General features: G+C 40.9%; 7 protein-coding genes across 7 annotated transcripts, besides 2 other annotated features; 5 read left to right on the top strand and 2 right to left on the bottom strand. All coding sequences in view use genetic code 12, as the record gives it.

The window, feature by feature from the left end:
* The first annotated feature begins 921 nt into the window (after positions 1-921).
* Positions 922-1,122: a mobile genetic element (truncated (subtelomeric)).
* An 857-nt stretch (positions 1,123-1,979) lies between these two features.
* Positions 1,980-2,372: a mobile genetic element (partial ORF2 (subtelomeric)).
* Positions 2,194-2,610, top strand: CD36_24800 (transposable element protein, putative; the record flags this gene model as incomplete). Its single annotated transcript, XM_002418909.1, has 1 exon — positions 2,194-2,610. The coding sequence occupies one exon, from the start codon at positions 2,194-2,196 to the stop codon at positions 2,608-2,610; it is 417 nt and encodes a 138-aa protein (XP_002418954.1).
* A 2,783-nt stretch (positions 2,611-5,393) lies between these two features.
* Positions 5,394-6,221, top strand: CD36_24790 (regulatory protein Mig1 homologue, putative; the record flags this gene model as incomplete). Its single annotated transcript, XM_002418908.1, has 1 exon — positions 5,394-6,221. The coding sequence occupies one exon, from the start codon at positions 5,394-5,396 to the stop codon at positions 6,219-6,221; it is 828 nt and encodes a 275-aa protein (XP_002418953.1).
* A 7-nt stretch (positions 6,222-6,228) lies between these two features.
* CD36_24780 (translational activator GCN1 homologue, putative) lies at positions 6,229-13,473 on the bottom strand (the record flags this gene model as incomplete). The annotated part of the gene is made up of 1 exon (XM_002418907.1): positions 6,229-13,473. One exon carries the CDS (start codon positions 13,471-13,473, stop codon positions 6,229-6,231), a length of 7,245 nt encoding a protein of 2,414 aa, XP_002418952.1.
* Positions 13,474-13,882: 409 nt separating this feature from the next.
* CD36_24770 (zinc finger-containing regulatory protein, putative) lies at positions 13,883-14,491 on the bottom strand (the record flags this gene model as incomplete). Its single annotated transcript, XM_002418906.1, has 1 exon — positions 13,883-14,491. One exon carries the CDS (start codon positions 14,489-14,491, stop codon positions 13,883-13,885), a length of 609 nt encoding a protein of 202 aa, XP_002418951.1.
* Positions 14,492-15,397: 906 nt separating this feature from the next.
* On the top strand, positions 15,398-18,892 carry CD36_24760 (ATP-dependent helicase, putative; the record flags this gene model as incomplete). The annotated part of the gene is made up of 1 exon (XM_002418905.1): positions 15,398-18,892. The coding sequence occupies one exon, from the start codon at positions 15,398-15,400 to the stop codon at positions 18,890-18,892; it is 3,495 nt and encodes a 1,164-aa protein (XP_002418950.1).
* A 102-nt stretch (positions 18,893-18,994) lies between these two features.
* On the top strand, positions 18,995-19,522 carry CD36_24750 (ubiquitin carrier protein, putative; the record flags this gene model as incomplete). The annotated part of the gene is made up of 1 exon (XM_002418904.1): positions 18,995-19,522. One exon carries the CDS (start codon positions 18,995-18,997, stop codon positions 19,520-19,522), a length of 528 nt encoding a protein of 175 aa, XP_002418949.1.
* An 873-nt stretch (positions 19,523-20,395) lies between these two features.
* On the top strand, positions 20,396-21,154 carry CD36_24740 (regulatory protein GAL4 homologue, putative; the record flags this gene model as incomplete). Its single annotated transcript, XM_002418903.1, has 1 exon — positions 20,396-21,154. The coding sequence occupies one exon, from the start codon at positions 20,396-20,398 to the stop codon at positions 21,152-21,154; it is 759 nt and encodes a 252-aa protein (XP_002418948.1).
* Between the last annotated feature and the right edge of the window lie 62 nt (positions 21,155-21,216).

Raw genomic sequence — 21,216 nt, 5'->3', positions numbered from 1 at the left:
TGTGCTCAAAGAAAAATATGTGGTCAAAGAAAGTGCTACCAAAGATGTGCTGAAAGAAAATCTGTGGTCAAAGAAAAAATGTGTGCTCAAAAAAAAACCTGCGGTCAAAGAAAAAATCTGTGGTCAAAAAATCTGCGGTCAAAGAAAAATGTGTGGTCAAACAAAATCTGCGGTCAAAAATCAGTGCTCAAAAAAAATCAGTGCTCAAAGAATATGTGCGGTCAAAGAAAATGTGTGGTCAAAGAAAGCCTGTGCTCATAGAAAAAATCTGCGGTCAAAGAAAACCTGTGCTCATAGAAAAATGTGTGGTCAAAGAATACGTGCGGTCAAATCTGCGGTCAAAAAATCAATGGGCCTTCAAATCTGCGCTCTTCGGCGCTACCCAAAATGTGGTCAAGCAGAGAAAAAAAATGTGGTCAAAACTCGGCGCTACCTAAAAACGTGTGGTCAAAGAAAATCATTAATAACTTGCCACACAAAAAGGGTATAACCACCCTTCCTTTTCCAAACACAAATTCATTGACCTAGCTAACCACATATCAACTCTCAGTTTACCACCTCTCCTGGTTGTGCGTCCACGTCTTTCCAAAAACGACCAAAAATCGCTGTTTTTCAAAAAATTCTGATTTTTCGGGTCGTGCGCGCAAGAAAATCATTTTTTCTCCTGCCCCTGAATTTTTAACCTCTTTCTGATCAACAACAACTCAGTGTATCTTAAAGTTATAAACCTAAAAACTATATAGTTTATCTCCCTGGGTCATGTAGATTCATATGGTACCCTTATTTTTGCGCTACCACCAAAATTGGGAAAATTATAAGTGCTAACAAACATGTGGTCAAGAAATGTGGTCAAGAAAAAAACATGTGGTCAAGCTAACAAACTTTGTTAGCACATGTGGTCAAAAATGCGCGGGTAGCGGTAGATGGAGATAGCCGGTAACACCCAGCAGGGAACGTGGTGCTCATTGTCGAGAACAACAGTATATAAGTAAGTAGTTTTTCCCAGGTGTAATTTGGGTCAGGTATAGAGGGCGGACGAGGCAGGCAAGAACCCAATTACAACACGTTATAGTAGAAATATATATGTTAACCAAGCTACACGACTATACACACAACTTGTGAAAATACATAATTAATTAGTTTAATTTTTACTATCCACTTTTTTTTCCTTATCCACAACAATATTCCCCCCGGTAAAAGGAATTGTATTTTATTACAAATGGACGAAATCAGAAAATTTTGAACATTATAAAGGATAATACTAAGGCAAGTTCTCCAAACATGGATTAGAAACCACCAACAGATGTTAATTATGTTAACCCTGATCACAACTTAAAAATATCCGTATTCCTAAAGAAATTCCAAATATTCGCAACAGCTTGGAGCCAAAATAAATGCAACAATAATTTATTGGATACAGCAAAGATTTTGAATGACAGACAAGGTAACAGGAAAAGTACTTGGTAATTATGACACAACAGTCTACGATGGATTGCTAAAGAACAAACTCAACCACAGCTAGTCCTTTCATCAATATGAGGATAATTAAGATATTGAATTTAGAATACTACTTTGCCTTCCAGTGTACCACCTTCTGAACCACCAGCCAAAAAGTTGAAAGTAGGTAACCGGTTTAATATCACAGAAGAGGTGTCTAGCTTGCAAGGATCATTAAAAGTAACCAATATCTACCCTATTTTCTTTGAAGATTCTCTCATTAAACACCATAAAAAAAATTTTGGCCTACAAACCCATTACCATCTACTTCACTGATACCGCCAACTTCACTTTAACCTCTGAAGATGTTGAGAAAATGCTTAACTCCTGGTGTATCCCTGATTATAGCTTCGAAATGAAATTAAGAAATTTGATGGACAAATTTGTAGACATTTCATTGACTGTCAAGCAAAAAGGCTTCTGCTGTTACTGGTCACTTCCAAATCCTGCTTTTTTGTTTTTCAAATAGATATTATTTTTATGGAGATTTTAATCATATTTTAGACCCCAAACTTGACCGGGAAAATTTTGCTAAACCACAACGTCTGGAACTAGTAAAGCAAGAAATTCCTTGAACAATTTGGATTGATTGACGTTTACAGAAATTGGCACAAGAATACTCAGAATGCCACCAACAGAAATTTTCGTAACTGTCGTCGCTTGAACCACTTTCATGTGAGTCCAGTAATATCCACAATGATAACAAACTACACCCAATCAACTATTGAGCCAATACATTCCTCCCATGATATGATTACCACTGTATTGAGCATTAATTCAAGTTTTGAAATAGCAACAACAAGATTTATATTAAAGGATTACATGCTTGAGAATGAAGAATTGGGGAATCTTATAATCAATAATTCCCCTGACGATTGCCCTCGACTGGGCTCCCTTCTGGTGAAGAGTGGTTGTTGTTACTGGTCTTTTGTTTTTAGTTGTTCGTTTTTTCTTTTTGTATTGGCTGGTATGTGTACACACCAATTAACCAAGTCGTACGGATGCCCCAGCTTATTGAAAATTGGGGGTGCTTGTCACCCCCTTAAAGGTAAGGATGTAGGATGTTCTACGGATGAAAACTGGTACAGATGCAGCACAGTTACGGATGTCTAACTTGTACGGATGCAATACAGGTGTAGAGAGAACTTGTACGGATGCAATACAGGTGTAGAGAACCTTTAGAGTAGTTAGTCTTAGTAAATTTGTTACAGCTTCACAGACAAACTAAATGAGCTAGTTTGCTGGTTTTCTTGATTCACAGATAGGCCAGATAGGGTTTGTTTTGAGTCACTGACAAGCTGAAAAGAGTTGTTCATTTTTGGTTGAAAGGAATAGCAATTAGAGCCATTTGTTTTAAGTTAGAAAATTGAGATATAGTTTTTTATTCTGTAAGTTTATAGACAGGCCAACTACAGCTGTTTGTTTTGAGTTAGAGAATAATCAACTAGAATTGTTCGTTTTTAAGATTGATATCTAAATCAAATACAGTTGATTGTTTGTTGTTTCCTTTCAAATAGACCTGTTTGTTTTTAATCGATTAGAGTAGATTTCTTTTAACTTCTAATCAATTGATCTGCTTCCGTTTTCTTAAGATCAAAACTTATTTTTGAACAATTTATCTGTGTATTTTCGATCCTGTTTCTCCACAAAATTTCCCAAAATGAACAGTATCCCCATTTGATGACTAAACCCCTTATCCTTTGCTCATAAAACAGGTGTTGCATTTCTCTATAAATATAATGGTACCCCTGCCAGCACTGGCTTGTCCTGTTCTAAGATCGCCCCTATCATCACTTCATGATGACTAACCTCAATCATATTGTACTTTCCTTTCCATTGCCATCCTTCACAAGCATGCACTTGAAACTCAACCTCAAAACTAAACTGGGTAATCACATACCTACCCGTTATTTCCATCTTCTCAAAAACGGCGTTGGCGGAATATAAGTCTTGACGTCCCCCGTTGAGCGTATTCGCCCCAACACTCTCCATATCGATCAGGTACAAGTCTTGCATCGCATCTCCCATCGTTCACAAACACGTAAAGCTATCCTCAAACTTAATAGGGCTGCCAATGTAACCGTGCTGACCAATCAAACTCCCAACGCCAACTCTATTCACATTAAACGTGTAACTCAAGTAAATCGTAATCCCACCTGCTTACTGATACTCTGGGTGATATCCCACAAGTGCCCAATCTGGGTAGTAGACACAGTAAACGACTCCTCAACATGATCTGGGACTAGTGACTTTGCCATTCCAATATGTGTGCTTTCTATTCCAGTTGTTTTCGATAAATTGTTTTGGCTGTTGAGATATTTTTTTTGGGTTAGGTCGCTCACCATTTCTAAACCGTACGGATGTTTAACTTCTGGTTTTATTCTTCCTGGGGGAGCTTGTCACTCTCTAATTACGAATGATAGCTGGTGCAGATGCTAGATATTCTACAGATGGGAGCTTGTACCGATGCAATGTCATTTACGTATGTATTTTAGTTCTACCACGGGGTTGGTTTTCGATCTACCCCCAGAGTAGTTTGCTTGTGTGTTTTTGGTGTAGTTTCTCCACAAAAATAGACCAAAAAGCATCGGAGACTGTATTCTCACAAGAACATCTACATTTCTATAATGAGAAGACCACTTATCAACCAATCCTTTGCTGACTATTCCTGGCTCATAAAACTACTGCTGCACAATTTTTATGTTGACCGCCGCATTAAACCAACACTTGCACTTGTCGAGCCGTAAAGATGTAAGACAAACTAAATTATTCTTCTTGGAAGCGATTGCCACCCTCGACTGCAGATGCAACGCAGTTACAGATGTCTTGAAGTTTACAGATACACCCTCTTTTGTTGGTTCGTTTATTTCTGGTGTGGGTTCTCTTGTTGTGCGTTTACCAATTTCATTCATTTAAACGCGTTTCTTCAGATCAAGCTATCAACAAAAATCTTTCAAGAATTCAAATTCTTCCTACAGCTTATTTTTCATTGCCTTCCAATTGAATTTTTTCAGTCACTGGCACCAGCCTTGAAGAAATAATTCACTTTATGTTGGTCAAGTCTAATCCCACAGTTAAAGAATCACCACCACATTAAGCACGGTTTGTATTGCGTCTACTGACATTCCACGATAGCAAGTCAACTCCTGGCACTGGTTATAGTTCTAACATATGTGTTATTTACCTATAATACTGCTCTCTAAACGTGTTCCCAATCAACACCAGACCTTAATAAGCTCGCTCGTTAACCTGTTTGAACCTTATCGCTGAAGTTTCTGCCTTTTTTGGGCAAATTCAAGACAAATTTATTTTGATATACTTGGTTACTCTTGGGTGTCGCCTCTCCATCCTCAACCACCAAATAAAACTTTGGTGATCCATTTCTATCGCTTGCTTTCTCAAACCCTCCCTCTTGCTCAACTGGTTCTTATACACATTGATCAAGTCAAAACATGTTGGCTGTTCCTCTAGCACTTCCCCGCCCTTGTATGTATTTCCAAAATGACTCTTTAACGGCTCCAGCAATCATCCAACAAAACTTGGGGCATCCCAAAATACATTACCAGGCTTGCTACTTCTCGGCATCAACACTAATAACACTTGCCATTGCGTTCCCCCTAATAACCTCTAAGTTCCCTTATCATCTTCCCGCCAACTCTGTGATTCCTCTCCTGGTTCGTCGTATACTAGTCTTCCCCAAACGATTCACATTCACGATTAATTGCCATATCCGGTGAAAAAAAAAAATGTATGCGCTCTTTTGTTTGTGTTGTTGTCCAATTCGGAAAAAGCCTCCCTTACTGGCTCCTCTTTTTTCTCCATTTAAAAAAAAAAAAATTTTCTCTCCCCACGAAAAAACAAAACTTCAAAACCATCACCATACTCCACCATCCCTAATGAGTTTACTAGACCACCCAAAACCTAAAAAGGACCCAACAGTCCGTCCATATAAATGTCCTCATTGCGATAAAGCATTCCAAAGATTAGAACACCAAACTAGACATATACGTACCCACACAGGCGAAAAACCCCACCAGTGTACATTCCCCGGCTGTTCAAAGAGATTCAGCAGATCCGATGAACTAACTCGACATCTGAGAATACACACCAACCCCAACAGCAGGAAAAATAGGAAAAAGAAGAAAGAGGAGGTAGAAAAGACAGAAAAACCAGAAAAACCAGACAAGCCAGACAAGCCAGACAAGCCAGATAAGCTGGTAAAGACAGCTTCTCCCCCCAATCCCACCCACAGTATAGATATCCTTGCTTCTGCTGCCACCGAGGAGTTGCGTATGATGGAGTCCAAGTCTCTCCCCTCATTGACCGACTATTTCGGCAAACCACCCCCAAAAGCCAACTACGACTTTTCCATGAAGAAACCCACATTCCAGTTCCACGACACAACAAACTTACACCACCTCTCCAACCTTGCGTTCAGAATGACACCCGTGAAAACCCACATCCAAGAGGATTCCGATTTAGACTACGTCAAACACAAGTTGAAACGATCACGGCCCAACAGCCCCGGCCCTTCAACCCTTCCAAGCTCACCAGTCTTGGGGTTATCGACCAATACTACTCCGCTGATTTCTGCAAGCAATAGTAGCACCAACCTTTCATCCCTAGGCATGCTCGCCTCATTCAAACCTTCAATGCTACATTCACAATCAAGCGACGCCTTGCCTTCAATAAAAAGTTTAAACTTGCCTGAATTCAATAAATAGACACATCTTATATACCTACTTGCCAAATTTCATTTTCATCTTCAATTCTATCACTAAACAATGTCTCTTCATCGCCACCGGCCTCGATTCTCTCTCTTTCGACACCAGCTAATCTACTAGCAACTCGCTTGGTGTACTCGCCAATAGACCGTGCAACTATTGTTGTCCCGGTAACTGTAGTCAAATTCTCATTCTTAAACCATGCGTCAAATTTGGCGCTGCCATTGACCATATCAAACACTTCAAGGAACGCCTTTTCTGCTGCCAACTTGATGGGGATGATTGGATCACGAACACACGCAAATATACTAGGCACAACAATATCCAAATCAACAATTCCTTTGTGTCTGGCCACAGTTCTAATAACCACCAACGATAACCGTCTCGTATCAGGAGAAGACGATTTGGGGGCGATCGCATTCATTGCAAGCTGATCAACCAACTCCTTACTCTCAACACCAAGCAACAATAGCTTACCAATAGCGATTGTGGCGTTATCACTCATATATGCATTGTCGGAATTGGCACACCCGACAACAAAATTGACAACTGCATCGCTCTTCACATGCTCGGGAGAATACTTCAAAAACGAGTTTATCGCAAGAATGGAAAACTTGGACTCATTCGCCAAAACATTGTCTAGTATACTTTCTGCTTCCTCCTCTGATAAGCTCCCAGCTAGACTCCCAATAAGCACCGGGTCCATCTCTTGCTCTGCAACTACCAATATCGCCTGTTTCGACGCCTCACTCAAACTCTTCCCCGCTTGCTCAACAACAACCAACATCGCCTTCAACATAGACTCTTTATAATCCGACGTCTTGGCCCCATTGACCAACTCAGTAACCAACGAATCAACCCTTGGTTGAAACTTAATCAACGTGCCCAACGCAACAACAGCGCGTTTACGCAACTTTTCATTGCTATCGGACAACGACCTGACAAAAGTTCTTTGCAATTGCGGAATAAATGGACGAAGAAACTGCGGAATCTTAACCAACAAATTGTTCAATGCCACAAGAATGGCCGCCTTGATATCACTAGCAACCTTCTCCCCAATAACTCTAATCAACGGACCAGTAATTGACGTGGAAAACGGACGCAAGTTTTCTCCTGGCGTCTTGTCAATAATATCAGCAATACCCAACGCCGCCTCTTCCTTATGATTACCATACATCAACCCATGCAAGAAAATCGGCAAAACACAATTGGGACCTTTTGGTAAGCTAAATGCAGGGATATCAATACACAAGTCCAATGTTTGCTTTGCTGGTTTGACCAACTTCTCAAGAACTTCTTTTGGTTGTCTCTTGACCAACGCAGATAACGCCTCAAATGCACCTTTAACAACCTCTGGCGACGGATCAGCCAACGAAAGAATCAATCGCGTAACCATATCCTCAAGATACATCGAATAGTCAAGATCAGTAGCCCCAAAAAACCCAGCCAATCTCGAGAAAATAAACACTCTCCTCTTGGTATCCTCATCCTTAAGAAGCCCCAAAATAATTTGCATCAACGTGTGAACACCATCATCTTCAACCGACAACATAACCTCATCAACAGCTTCACTCTTTGCATCTACCAACGTGTTGATAATCACCGCTAACCTCTTGTACAAGGCAGACCCAGCTACTGGCGCTAATGCCGCCAACGCTTCAGTGTCAACCGGCGGTGTAAGCAACGTAGGCAACAAAATAGGGAAAATCACATCCGACTTTTTCAGCATAATATCCTTCAACGCAAGCAATGCATTCGGCTCTTTCAACCTCTTTAACAAATCAGGTACAATCTCATCAATAACCACCTTGCCAAGTTCCTGGTGCAACGCATCAAACGCAACTGCAGCTTCCTCTCGAGAACTAACAAGCCCATCCTTAATAATATCAATAAACGTATCCTGGTACTGCACCAACCCATCGTGCGACGTAGACTTGATCAATTCAGTAACGGCAATACAAACACCTTGCTTGTCGTCCGACTCTTGCAATGTAGGCAACAACTGTGCCAACGCATTGGCACCAACACGACGTACCATCTCCCCTAATGTTTGTGCAGCTATAGTACGTTGAACATCGTCGGGCGACGACAACTTCCCCACAACAATGGCAGTAAGCGAGGGCAAAATCTCCTTGACTGTTCTTGGCGTGTTGGAAACCAACGCCTTCCAAATATCAACTGTCGCATTCCTAACAATACCAGCAACATCTGACCGGCAAACAAACAACAACGCCAACACCCTATCGCGTCGCTCTTGTCCAAGCACTTCCACAAGCGTCTTGTTAAGGTTCTGGTCCTCAGTGAGCTCGTTCTTACCGGAAATACCCGTAATCTGGAACAACAAATCTCCAGTAAGCTCAACCGACGACAACCTAATTCTATAACTACTATCAGACAACCCATTCTCCAATTCTGGAAGCAACAAGTCAACTGCCTTCTTGGCATAGTTCTTCACAATCAACCTACCAGCCTTCAATGCCGTATCCCTAACCTCCTCATCCTGGTCAGCCAATCCTTTTAAGATGGGTGGAATAATCTTGTTAAGATAAGGCGAAAACTGCGACCCAAAACATACAGGCAAAAACAACAACAACGGCATAAACCCAGCACGTGTACGTGGTGCGCTTGCAGACGACAAAATAACCGGCAACATCTCCTCCAACTTGTTAATCCCAAGACCACAAATAACTTCTGCCAACGCCTGGGCCGACCCAAGTCGATCACCAGCTTTTGTATCATCCTCAAGAGTGGCCACCAATTTACCAATCAACCCTGGGAAACTGTCTTCACCCAACTTTTCAACCAACGACCCTAATGCTCTTGCAGCAGTCGATCTCGTGGCAGGAACAGGATCAACCATAGCAATCTCCAACTCGCCAACCAATTCGTTCAAGTACGGACGCAAGTCCTTGGAGTCAACCAAAATTGCCATATTACCCACAATTTGACATGCCTTTTTCTTTGTAGATGCTCGATCTTTCATACCCCTATAAATAACATGTATAATCAATGCCAACGACGGACCATCAATATAGTGCACAAACTGTGTCTTGATCAATTTGTCTAATGCATCGTCAGTATACTTGGTAGGGTCACCAATAGCATTAATAAGATCAGGCACAATCGCTTGAATTTCCGGGTTTCGTATAACCTCACCAAACCTCTGCAACGCCGCCGACGCCGCCTTTCTAACCTCCTTGTGAGTATCGTTAAGCACACCAACAATCTGGGGAATAATAATCGACAACGACGCCGACAACTGTGTTGGGTCCAAATACGCCATCGACCCAAGCAACTCGACTGACCCCTTTTTCGATCTCCACGCAATCTCGTCTAGATTGGATATAGCCAACGGAATAAGTTTCTTCACCCCAAACGAAGTAGTGTTTTTCATAATCTCCTTAGCGGCATTGTCGGTAGCCAATCTCACTTCGGGCACTGGATCACCAAGCGATTTAAGAATGATCGGCAATATCTCCAACACGTACGGCTCAAAGTATTTGCCCAAACTTCTCGACAACGTCTCAAACGCAATAGAAACGCTCTCACGTTTAACTGTATCCTTCTCTTCAGCAGCATCAGTCAAGGTACGAATAATATCGTACGAGCTCAAACTCTTGATTCCACTACCTTTAACCAACCCTGCAATTCCGTATGCGGCACCACGACGCGAAGACACTTTTTTAGCACTAAACAATTTCTCAAACAACTCATCAAACACTTGTGGCAAATTGTCTATCGCACCCACCAAAGGCGCAATACATTCAGAAACAGCATACTGCACTGCTGGCGCATCCAAACTCTTCATAAGCCTGTCAATTATAATCTTTAATCGCGGGTCGCTCTTGTCCAAATCACGCGCTAACGTACCATACAACACCACGACTGATTCTTTACTACTCTTGGCCAAGCTGGTTTCAAAAATAGGGATCAACACTTCAACGTTGGACGCTCCATGCAACTTGATGGCTTCAACACCGGCATCCTGTAATTCTTGCGCCACCAACTCGTCCTTATCAGCAGTCTCAACAAGAAACTCAAACAACTGTTTGACATGTGCTTCGGTATACAACGGAGCCAACAATTTCAACGCAATGGCCACAGTCGACCGTTCTTCCCATCGGTCACGATTATCAATACTAGACTTGATAACCAACCCAAACTGGTCTAATTTTGGTGGTGGCGGGTTCTTCTTTTCATCATACAATTCAAACAATTCCTCAATGTTTAGCAATGTTTGCTGGCTGGCATCGACGTACGCGTGTGCCACTGAATTCCTTAGACCAGCATCACTATTGCCAAACAAACTAAGCAACCTTGAAGCATCCTCAACTTCCAACTCATTGTCGTCCCAAATAGTTTGTGCAAGCTCACGACAGTTCTGGTCGTTATCGTGGGTGGCCACAAACAACTCCTTTGAATACTCTTCCAACTCAAACTCAGCATCTAACCCTTCTAACAATGTCGATCTGACAAACACGTGAGGGGTGATCAAACTGCCCAATAACAACTGCAAATCACCTTGTCTAATATTAAATGCAATGTGTTGGCACAACGATAAAAAGCATTCTTTTGACAACTTGGCCTTTGACGGTAATTTCATTAACGAAATCAAGACTTCTAAAATACTGGTACGTGGAATCTTGTCGTCTTCAAACGACTCGGCATGAGCAGAAATAATCTCAATAGCCAACAACAATTGTTCTTCCTCAGGGTCTTCTTCAACAAATTCGGATGTGACTGCACCCTTTGATGCATTCTTGATTGCCACCGCCTTACCATCATACAATACTCGTGTTAACAACGGCAACACATACGACAAACTCAACGAGTCAAGTGGCTGCTGGTCACTAAGCATCTTGATTCTGTATAAAATTCTTCCCAAAAGTGACACAAGCGGTTCCTGCTCTAAACTATCATCCAACTTTATGCCATACAACCGGAGGGTGGCAACACCAATAAACTTGCACAAAACCCCGAGTCTAGGTGAAATCAACTCCGACAATCCAAGAAACGCATCAATAGGGTTAAACAAGCTGGACTGTGGCAATTCAAGCAACTTGTTAACGGCAACCGGGAACCACAAGTTACCACCATTGTTCACAAGCTTGGCCTGTTTTGTCAACTCGATAATCAAACTAATGACAAAATTAGCACGCTCAACAACCTCACCCACTTTCTTCCTAATCTCACTCTCCTTGGCGAGCTGCTGATTAACCAAAGCTTGTTCTTCTTTAGATAACTTTTTCGGCTGTTTCAACTCCTTCTTGATAGACTGCTCCCATTTCTTGATTTCATAATCCTTGGAGTTCTTGTCGAGTTGCTTCTCGTTAAGCACATTAACAACCAACTGACCTTCGTGGCCCTGGTAAATGTCAATCTCTTGCTGGGTAAAACTAAGTTGCGACACGTCCAAATCAATAACGGCAACAATTGGTTGGATAAGCTCTGGCTGGATAAAGGCAATATCACCAATGGCCTGAACAGCAGCCTGTGACCCATCATCAACACACTCTTGGAAAATAGCACTAAAATTCTCACCAACTAACTTCCCAACGTCGATTTTGGCCCTTTGAGCTAATGCGATCCAGTCAACTCCCGCCTTTCTTGCAGGAAGAATGAGGTGCCGTAAATTCTTCTCCGAATAACGACTAAGCAATGCAAAAACAGGCCCAACATTCGCCAAATCACCATCCAACACCACCTCAATTAACCCTTGGCTGAGTTCATCATTCAACACTATCTTCTCCAAGGCAAACATTCTTACCTTATATGGGGCGTTCGTCAACACGTATATCCAACCAGCAGGATCATTTTTTAAAGCACGCACTAACCATTTCAATTCAACCTCATCGAGCTTGCTGAAAATTCTTGTGTCGTTAAGCAACGGCGAATCTTTGCCCGTCAATGCCAAAATAACAAAGGCACACACAATACTCTTATTGCTTACCGATGGAAGGGGTGCATCCTCTATCCCTTTCAAGATCTTTTCAAATTCACCCAAAAGTTCAGGGAATGGCAACGTCTCCACACATTCGCCAAACTCAACAAACCAAACTCGACGCAATTTGACAGAGTTGAACCCAGCAATAAACTGCTTAACCACCTCGTCATTATGATACTTTAACCCATGAAACGTAAACACCTTAACCAAACTCGCCAACGATGTCTCGTTTTGGTCTTTCGATACCAACGGCAACACCTGCTTAACAATCTTTTCTGAGTCGGGGAAATACAACAAACACTTTACAATCAACGCCTTGGATTCGGCATTGGACGTGGCCTTGATGGCTTTGAAGATCTCATCAACCAAATCAGCAGTGTTCTTCTGTAAAGCCAACGCCAAAGTCTTGGCAGCACCATTCCTCACATTCTCCTTGGTCGACTTGATACCGGAAATAATCGCATTGACCAATTTGGCACTCAACTCAATTTCAATCGACAAGTTCTCAAATAGGACTGGAAGGGTATATACAAACGAATTTTCCGACGACCTTAATATCGCCTTCTCAATATGTGGGACCAACTTGGAAAAGTCTTTTACCAAACTCTTGATACATCTGCCAAACACTGCCAAATCTTGCGGGGTAGGTGGAACCTTACTTAGCAAACCGTGGTTAACAAAAAAATCCAAGATCTCGGCCGTATACTTTTGCTGGTAAACTTCAAACAACCCAGGATGTTTGTCTAGCGCCATGTCCAACACCCCCAATAATGAAAACAGTTTGTTCCTCACAACTATATCCAAGTACCCAGAACCAACTGCCAATGCATCACCCATAGCAGTCTTTGTAGTTTGAATTGCCGATTTATAAATTCTCCTTCGTTTTCCTTCAAAGCTTATACACTTGCTCAACACCTTCCCTTGAGCCAATGCCACAGAATCGTCTAATTTGCCGAGTCTGGCCATATCAACCACAAACGCATTGATCCATTGCAAAAGCGTCATATAATCAGTAATTGGTAATGTCGGCCCATCAGCTTGCTGATTGATAAACTTGACATACACTAGCAAATATTTCGGGTATTTACCCCCAATAGCTTGTAAAACACTCAATACGGCATTTCTTGATTGCGCATCGTGGTAATAGTTGAATGTCTTTAACAAAACCACTACGATCTTGTTCAATTCCTGTTCGGAAATCTCTGGTAACACTGATTTAATAGATGATAAAATCGGGATTCTAACTGAAACTAGTGAATCAACTACGCCTTTTTCGTAAACAGGCTCTAATGTCTCCCAACTATCCATTATGTCTAGAGAAAGAGGAATCGTTAACTCGCAAAGAAAAATTTTTTTTTGTTCCTCTACTTAAAAAAAATTTTTCAACAATTTTTTTTTTTTTCATTTTTTTACACTTTTTTTTTTTTTTTTTCTTTCTGTATCAACTATAACAGTCAATGACGATAGGTTAAAGCCGTTGCAGTGATATCTCATTGATGAAGAAGTTCTCTTCTTCTATCTTTGATTTGACTCATACTATTGTTGGGCGCTGTGGATGACATTACGAACCATTCATCACCACACAATTAACAAGTAATGTTCTTTACATTTCCGAGGCTGTATCCTTATTTTATACATCGAATAAATAAATATATTAAACTATACAAAGACTATTTTTCTTGTAGCAAATAAATAAATACCTAAAATCATAACCCATTCAATCGCCGTGTTTAAAACAGCATCTATTCCCATAACGACAACTGCCGTACTTTGACCAATTAGCACAAGGCTTCGATCTCCATTTCGGAGGTCTCTCGACGTGTTTCAATTCACTCTCGCCATGGGCAAATTGGCATTTGCTGGCATAGGGACAAACTCCGGTCTTCATAAACGAGGCACACAACTCGGTCTTGTATAATTGCGTGTTGATTTGGGTCTTGGTGTGCAGGTGTTGTGGATGATGGACCTGTTCAAAATTAAACAAGTCGTCGTCTTGTGGCAAATAGAAAATTGGCTGTGGTTGTTCAGTTGGCGGATCTTCCCATAAACTCGATGACGATCTTAATGGAGACGAAACCGACACATTGAACCAATTTTGTGGCTGGGGTTGCGGAATAGATGGAAGAATATCTTGTTGGAATAAGTAGTGGTGGGGACTATTAAATAAACTCTGTGAACTGTGTTTCATATCGGACTCGTTAGAACTCGTCTGCCACAAGTCTGGCAACAAGTCATCGAAATCAGTAGTTGAGGATGAGCTCGAGGCAATAGACGACTTGGTTCCGGTGAATGCAAAATTTTTATGGTCTTTAAGAGTCGACATCATGTTGATACACTCTTGGTGGAAAAATGAAATTAGAAATAAAAAATTTTTTTATGATATGGATAAAGGAGGAACTATATATATATCCTCTACACATATCCAACCTGCATTCCTCCTCCTCCTGTGGTGTGAACCATCTGTTGATTTTTCTTTGTTGCTAAAACGAATCATAACAATATTCTGTGTTACACAAAAATGAAAAAAAAAAAGGCTTTTAGTCGTCGGAACCAATCACTGAGTTTTCCCCTCAGTTAAGAACAGCTTTCTCTTGTCCTCCTTTTCTAATCGAACCATGTTATGGAGAAGAAGCAGGCGATTCTACCAACTACAATAGACGTGAAAGTGGTGTGGAATTATTTATGCGGCAGGCTATGGCAAATGCTCTTTCCCAACAATGGCCGAAGTTCGATAAAATAATAAGGTGATTTTTCGTTTTGCCTCATTTTTTTTTTTTTTTTCTTTCTACATCATCCCATATCTACTCAACATGCGTAACATACATGGAATTGTTCTTCTTTGTCTGCTACACAAAATAATCACAATCAAAACTGTAAGTTGGGCAAGTGAAAGGTCTATTTTTGGATGCTCTCTATTTCACAAAATGCTTTTTCGTTTCGGATTATCCCAAGAAAGCGTGTGCAGAGCCCGAAAAAAAAAATTCTAACCAACAACAACAACAGTCGGAATCATCTTGGGCGTGGGGTGAATAATAATAATGCCCGTCCTCATGTCGCCCATTCTTCTCCCCGCTAATTGTTGGTCGTGCTGAGGGGTTTGTAGAAGAGGATATTCTCCTCACTCGTTAGTGTGCTTTGACAAAAAAGTCAAATCTGGAAAACAACAAAAAAAAAAAAAAAAAATAAAATAAACGCGTAAACCAATACCCATCTTGCAACAATCGTATAGCCAATGATAACTAATTTGACAGAGCAGGTGGATTGGGTGAGGCGAACAAACCCTCATATAACGCCGCCAGCAGTAATAAACTTAATAAGAAAACATTTTCCCAAAGATAGTGTGGTGCTAACCCCTAGAGTCATTGATCCTCCTTCTTCAAATAAAGAAAATATCCCACTACCTTCAAAATCTCAACGTAAAGTCCAATCACGACTACCGTTAAAGACCATATCTCCCAATGAGTTTAAGTCGCAAAGCGCACCTACCCCAAAAGCACCACCCTTGGTAACCAGTGATATCATTGATTTGACACTAAGCCCGCCAAAAAGAACACAACCATCTTCACCAATCGAGCCCTTACCAAAAAGACAAAAAGTCGACGAATCAGTGTTTGGCAAACTCTTGGAGTTACACGAATCGAAAATCAAGATACTCGAAAAAAAGTTTACCACCAGCGAATCAACCCTGATTTCGCTTGACGAAAAGAAAGAGCAATACAAGGAGCTAGATCACCAAATTGGGTTATTGGATAACGAAATCAGCGTGCTAAAGCTGCGTCTACAAGATACCACTGACTCCCCCTCTCCTCTGGATTCACCTGAGTTTAGGGTTCCTACGACGCGTCCAGTACGATTAGCAGCAGCCAGAGCTATTGTCGAGAGTACAGACAATGTTATTGACGAGGAAGACACCGAAGACCATTTCGGTGAACACACCATGGACGGTTTGCTTACACCAACACAAGAGCGGATGTCACAGGACGACCTCAATGAAATGGCAAGCTTTATAGACGACAGAACGTTCGACATACCTAGCCAGCTGTCAGATGGCGAGTTTATTGATGTTGATTCCGAAACCGAAATTAACGATATCCGTCTATCTCCAGAAACCGCCGCCAAATATGGCGTCAAATACAACTCGCAAATCATAGGCAAAACAGCACCAGACGTGTCTGCTTCATCTGTAAGCGATCAAATTGAAGAAACCAGTATCCAAAACCCGCAAAGTGGTCCAAATTCACCTATTGTTATCGACGACGACGACGACGATGATGACGACCGTTTGGATTTCACAACTCAGCTCAACAACGAAAGAGAGATTGACTTTATTGAATTGGATTCGGACGACGAATGGTCCTTGGATGAACCACAACCTCCACCACCACCACCACCAGCAACAAACCCAGTATTAATGATTGACTCTGACGACGCATTTTCCGATGATGATAAAGACTTGGTAGAGTACCTAATTGAAAAACGTGTCCCCACAAGCTCTGAGCCATTTATCGACGAAGTATACAGTATCCTTAACGATGTGTTTAAACTCCAGTCATTTCGACCCAACCAACTTGAAGCAGTGGTGGCCACACTACTGAGTAAGGACGTGTTTGTGTTGATGCCTACAGGAGGAGGTAAATCGTTGTGCTATCAGTTGCCGGCATTGGTGAAAAGTGGTGCAACCAAGGGAACAACCGTGGTCATTTCTCCCTTGATTTCGTTGATGCAAGATCAGGTCCAGCACTTGTTGGCCAAAAACATCAAGGCGGGAATGTTTAGCTCGAAAGGTGGCAACGACGACAATAAACATACCATCCATTTGTTCCGTGAAGGGTTTTTAGACATTGTGTATTTGTCACCAGAAAAGGCCAACAAGTCGAGTCTTATACAAAAGATCATGACCCAGCTATACAATAACAACCAGCTTGCGCGAGTAGTTATAGACGAAGCCCATTGTTTGAGTTCATGGGGCCACGATTTCCGACCTGACTACCAAGGGTTGGGTTTTTTCAAAGACAAGTTCCCCAAGGTCCCCATAATGGCATTGACGGCAACGGCCAATGAAAAAGTCCGGATGGATATACTTCACAATTTGAAAATGGACAACCCAGTTTTACTAAAGCAAAGTTTTAATAGAACAAACTTGTTTTACGAAATCAAATGGAAATCTGGAAATTACTTGCTTGAAATTAAAGACTATATCTTGAGTCGTTTTAAGGGTAAAACTGGTATTATCTATTGTCACTCAAAACAATCGTGCGAACAAACTAGCATGAAACTAAACGAGTACGGATTGAAAACATCATTTTACCATGCCGGTATGAGTGCCGACAGCCGGTTCAACATACAAAAGAGATGGCAAGAGAGTAAGATACAAGTGATCTGTGCTACTATAGCTTTTGGTATGGGTATTGATAAACCCGATGTGAGGTTTGTTATCCATTTGTTTTTACCAAGAACTTTAGAAGGGTACTACCAAGAAACTGGACGTGCTGGCCGTGATGGCAACTATTCTGAATGTGTAATGTACTACTCATACAAGGACGCGCGGTCTTTACAAAGCCTCATCCAACGAGACGAGGAATTGAGTGAACTTGGAAAGGAAAACCACTTGGCTAAACTAAGACAAGTGGTCCAGTACTGTGAAAACACTACCGATTGTCGACGGAAGCAAGTTTTGCAATATTTCAACGAAACTTTTGATCCAGTGAATTGCAAAAAGCAATGTGACAATTGTCGAAACTACAACCATGTGACTGTGGTTGAGAAGGATTGTACGCAATATGCCAAGGATATAATCAAATTGGTGAAATCAATCCAGGATGACCAGGTGACGGTTTTGCACTGTCAAGATGTTTTCCGAGGCTTAAACCATAAGAAAATCACTGAAGCTGGCCACAATGAAAACGAGTACCACGGCAAGGGACAATCTTTGGATAAGAACGATGTCGAGAGAATTTTCTTCTATTTGTTGAGTGAACAATGTATTGTCGAGTACCATGTTATGCACGCTGGTTTTGCCTCCAACTACGTCAAGGTCGGTAAGAATGCTGATGTGGTGTTGAATGGCCAAAAGAAGATTGTAATACTGTTTTCAAGCCGGCCTGTAAGTGCCAGCAACAGTCTTGGCAGGACACCAGCAAACACTAGCAGGCCAGCTGAATATCAGGAATCGTTTATTACGGCAAGACAAATGACGACTGCAGATGTCCCTGATTCATCATTTACTCAACGGTGTTTACAAGAATTGCGTGAGGCCAGAGAAGGGGCGCTGACTGAATGTGCAATTTCAAGCCTGCAGATTGTTGGCGAAGTTACTCTCCGAGACATGCTGGCGAAATTGCCCACCAACAAAAAGGATTTTGCTAAGTTGGAAGGTATCAAAAAGGGCCAGTTGGAGTATTTTACGTATTTCAAAAAGATCTTGACATCTTTATCGCGGGAGAAAAAGAAAATGAGCAACACATCATCAACAAGCACGGTTGCTAGTGATATTTCGTCTGTATCGACATCTACGGTTTCCCCCTATTTCCAGCCATCACAGCAAGACCAAGAGATATTGGCTACGTTGCGTGCTGCATCACAACCAAAGCCAGGAAACACTTTTCCTCAACCAAGCAATTCTAAAAAAAAGGGGTATAAGAATTTCAAAAAGGGCCGCCCAAAAAACTTTAAAAAAGCCGCCCCCAAGTCTTTGGCTAGCTCTCATAGAAATGCAATGCCTATGTAAGTGTATAGAACAAATGTTATTTATTAGACGAAATCGCGCATAAATCAACAAACCCCAAAGAAAAAAAAAATCGCTCTTTCCAATACCCAACAGACCAACCCCATGCCTAGACACCCATTCTATAAACGATTACTAAAAGAATATCAGCAAATATGTTTGAATAAACTACCAGGAATAAAGCTCGTCACTAATGATGATAATCTAACTGAGTTTATATTCCAGATCAAAGTGGGAAATAACGTGTTATATCCAGACGACGAGCAGTACCATCTTTCAATAAAAATAACTGAAAACTACCCCGTCGACTCTCCACAAGTCAAGTTTATTATCCATGAGGAAGATGACGACGACGACTCAATAATTATCATTGATGATGATTCGATTGAAATTATACCTCGCTCGGTTATACCCATTCATCCACATATATATTCAAACGGCCACATTTGTCTTAATCTATTAGGAGATGATTGGACACCAGCATGTTCTATAGAGTCGATATTATTGAGCATTCAAAGCATGTTAAGCACAAACGACAAACGGGAAAGACCGCCTGACGATACCTCGTATATTAAACACGCTCCAGCAAACCCAAAAAATTCTAAATTTGTGTATCACGATGACAATGTGTAAGATGATTGTGACAGATCGTATATGTTGGCATAAATCGGGAATAGCGTATATTATATAGGATCAATGAATAGTAGAGTTAACTTACAGATGCAATAGTAAATTTTTTTGTACAAAATTTTTTACAAAACTTCATGTAAATGTTTAGAAGAGGGGAACAAGAGTTTTTCCGTAATGGTGACTCAAAAATGATTTTCCGTTTCGTCTACTAAAATATTCAAAACTCCAAGTGTATCTCGGAGTTTTCAAATGACTGGGTTGAAAATTTTTTTACTAACCCAACAACAACAGAGCTTACCCCTCTTTACATATGGCCTAGTTCAGATCTTTGTGGACTTGCCCGTGCTTATGCATTTGTTTGTGTAATCGACTTGTCTACTACACCTGCTGTTTTAATCAATTCCGCATTCGCATGATGAAATGAAAAAAAAAATTTTACCAACGTTTTCCATTATAAATATAAACTAAATACTTCAACTCCGAAAAAAAAAAAAGAACAATTGGAATGGCTCTCTTTTTCAACTCTAATTAGTTATCCAACCAACTACACTTATTTGGCCCGAACCATCCGTGTTCAAAACAACTAACAACGTTGAAGCAATCTTATAAACTCACTTATACGATCAACTATTTTTTTTGTTTAGTAAGGCATTATTATCATTTCTCAACACTGCTCAATTCTGTTGGTGTGTGGGTTTCCCAACAAGTTAATAATTTACCCCTAATCAGTTAACTCCCTCCCCCCTCAACACAAAAAAAAAAAAAATACAAACTATTCCAGAATACTTGCTATAATTTTTCATTTATTTATTTATTTATTTATTAATTCTCGTCACCTTATAGAACTTTCTTTTTTTTTTTTTTTTACCCACAACCATGACGGAAACTGAACCAAAACAACCACCTAACCCAATTGAACAAGCCTGCGACTCTTGTCGAAAGCGCAAGTTGAAATGCTCCAAGGAGTTCCCACGCTGCTCAAAATGTATCCAACACAAATGGTGTTGCTCGTATAGTCCCAGAACAATCCGGTCTCCCTTGACAAGAGCCCATTTAACTGAAGTCGAAACCAGAGTAACTCAATTGGAAGGAATACTCCGCTATTTACTACCTAGCGAGAATATTGACGATATGATAAACGACCACGACAAGGTCATACTAGCACCAATCAGGCAGAAATTACAACCTCCAGCAAAGCCGTGTGCCTCCTCAGAAACACATTCTCCCATAAACTCAATCACTTACCCTTTACGCCAATCAAAATCCAACCCACTACCAGACGAATATCCCAAAAGCAAAATCAAACAAGAAATAATGGACGATTTTTTATTAAACAATATCACCACCAAAAATGATTACGTCGCACCAACCGTGTTCGGCTCGTCAATGTATTCGACGGCACAGAGTTCTTCGTTGACGTCTCCTTCATCGTTATTGTCATTGAACTCTTATGACGGAACTATAGAAGAAGTTTTTGAGTTAGATCAACCTCAACTTAAAAAGGTGAAATTAGAACCTTCAATTTTCTCATCTCCGGTTCCTACAGGCAGCTCGCCTACCCAATTTACTTTATTGAACGATTACAATTTAGACATGATATTCGACGGGGTGGTTGATGAAACCGTTAACGTTTGATGAATTTCCTTCTTTTTTCTTTTTTTTTTAGTAGTACTGTTTTATGTTATATGTGTGTTTAA

This window comes from Candida dubliniensis, chromosome 2 (assembly GCF_000026945.1).
Source record: "Candida dubliniensis CD36 chromosome 2, complete sequence".
NCBI classification, from domain to species: domain Eukaryota; kingdom Fungi; phylum Ascomycota; class Pichiomycetes; order Serinales; family Debaryomycetaceae; genus Candida; species Candida dubliniensis.
This window is presented reverse-complemented; position numbering and strand designations above follow the sequence as displayed.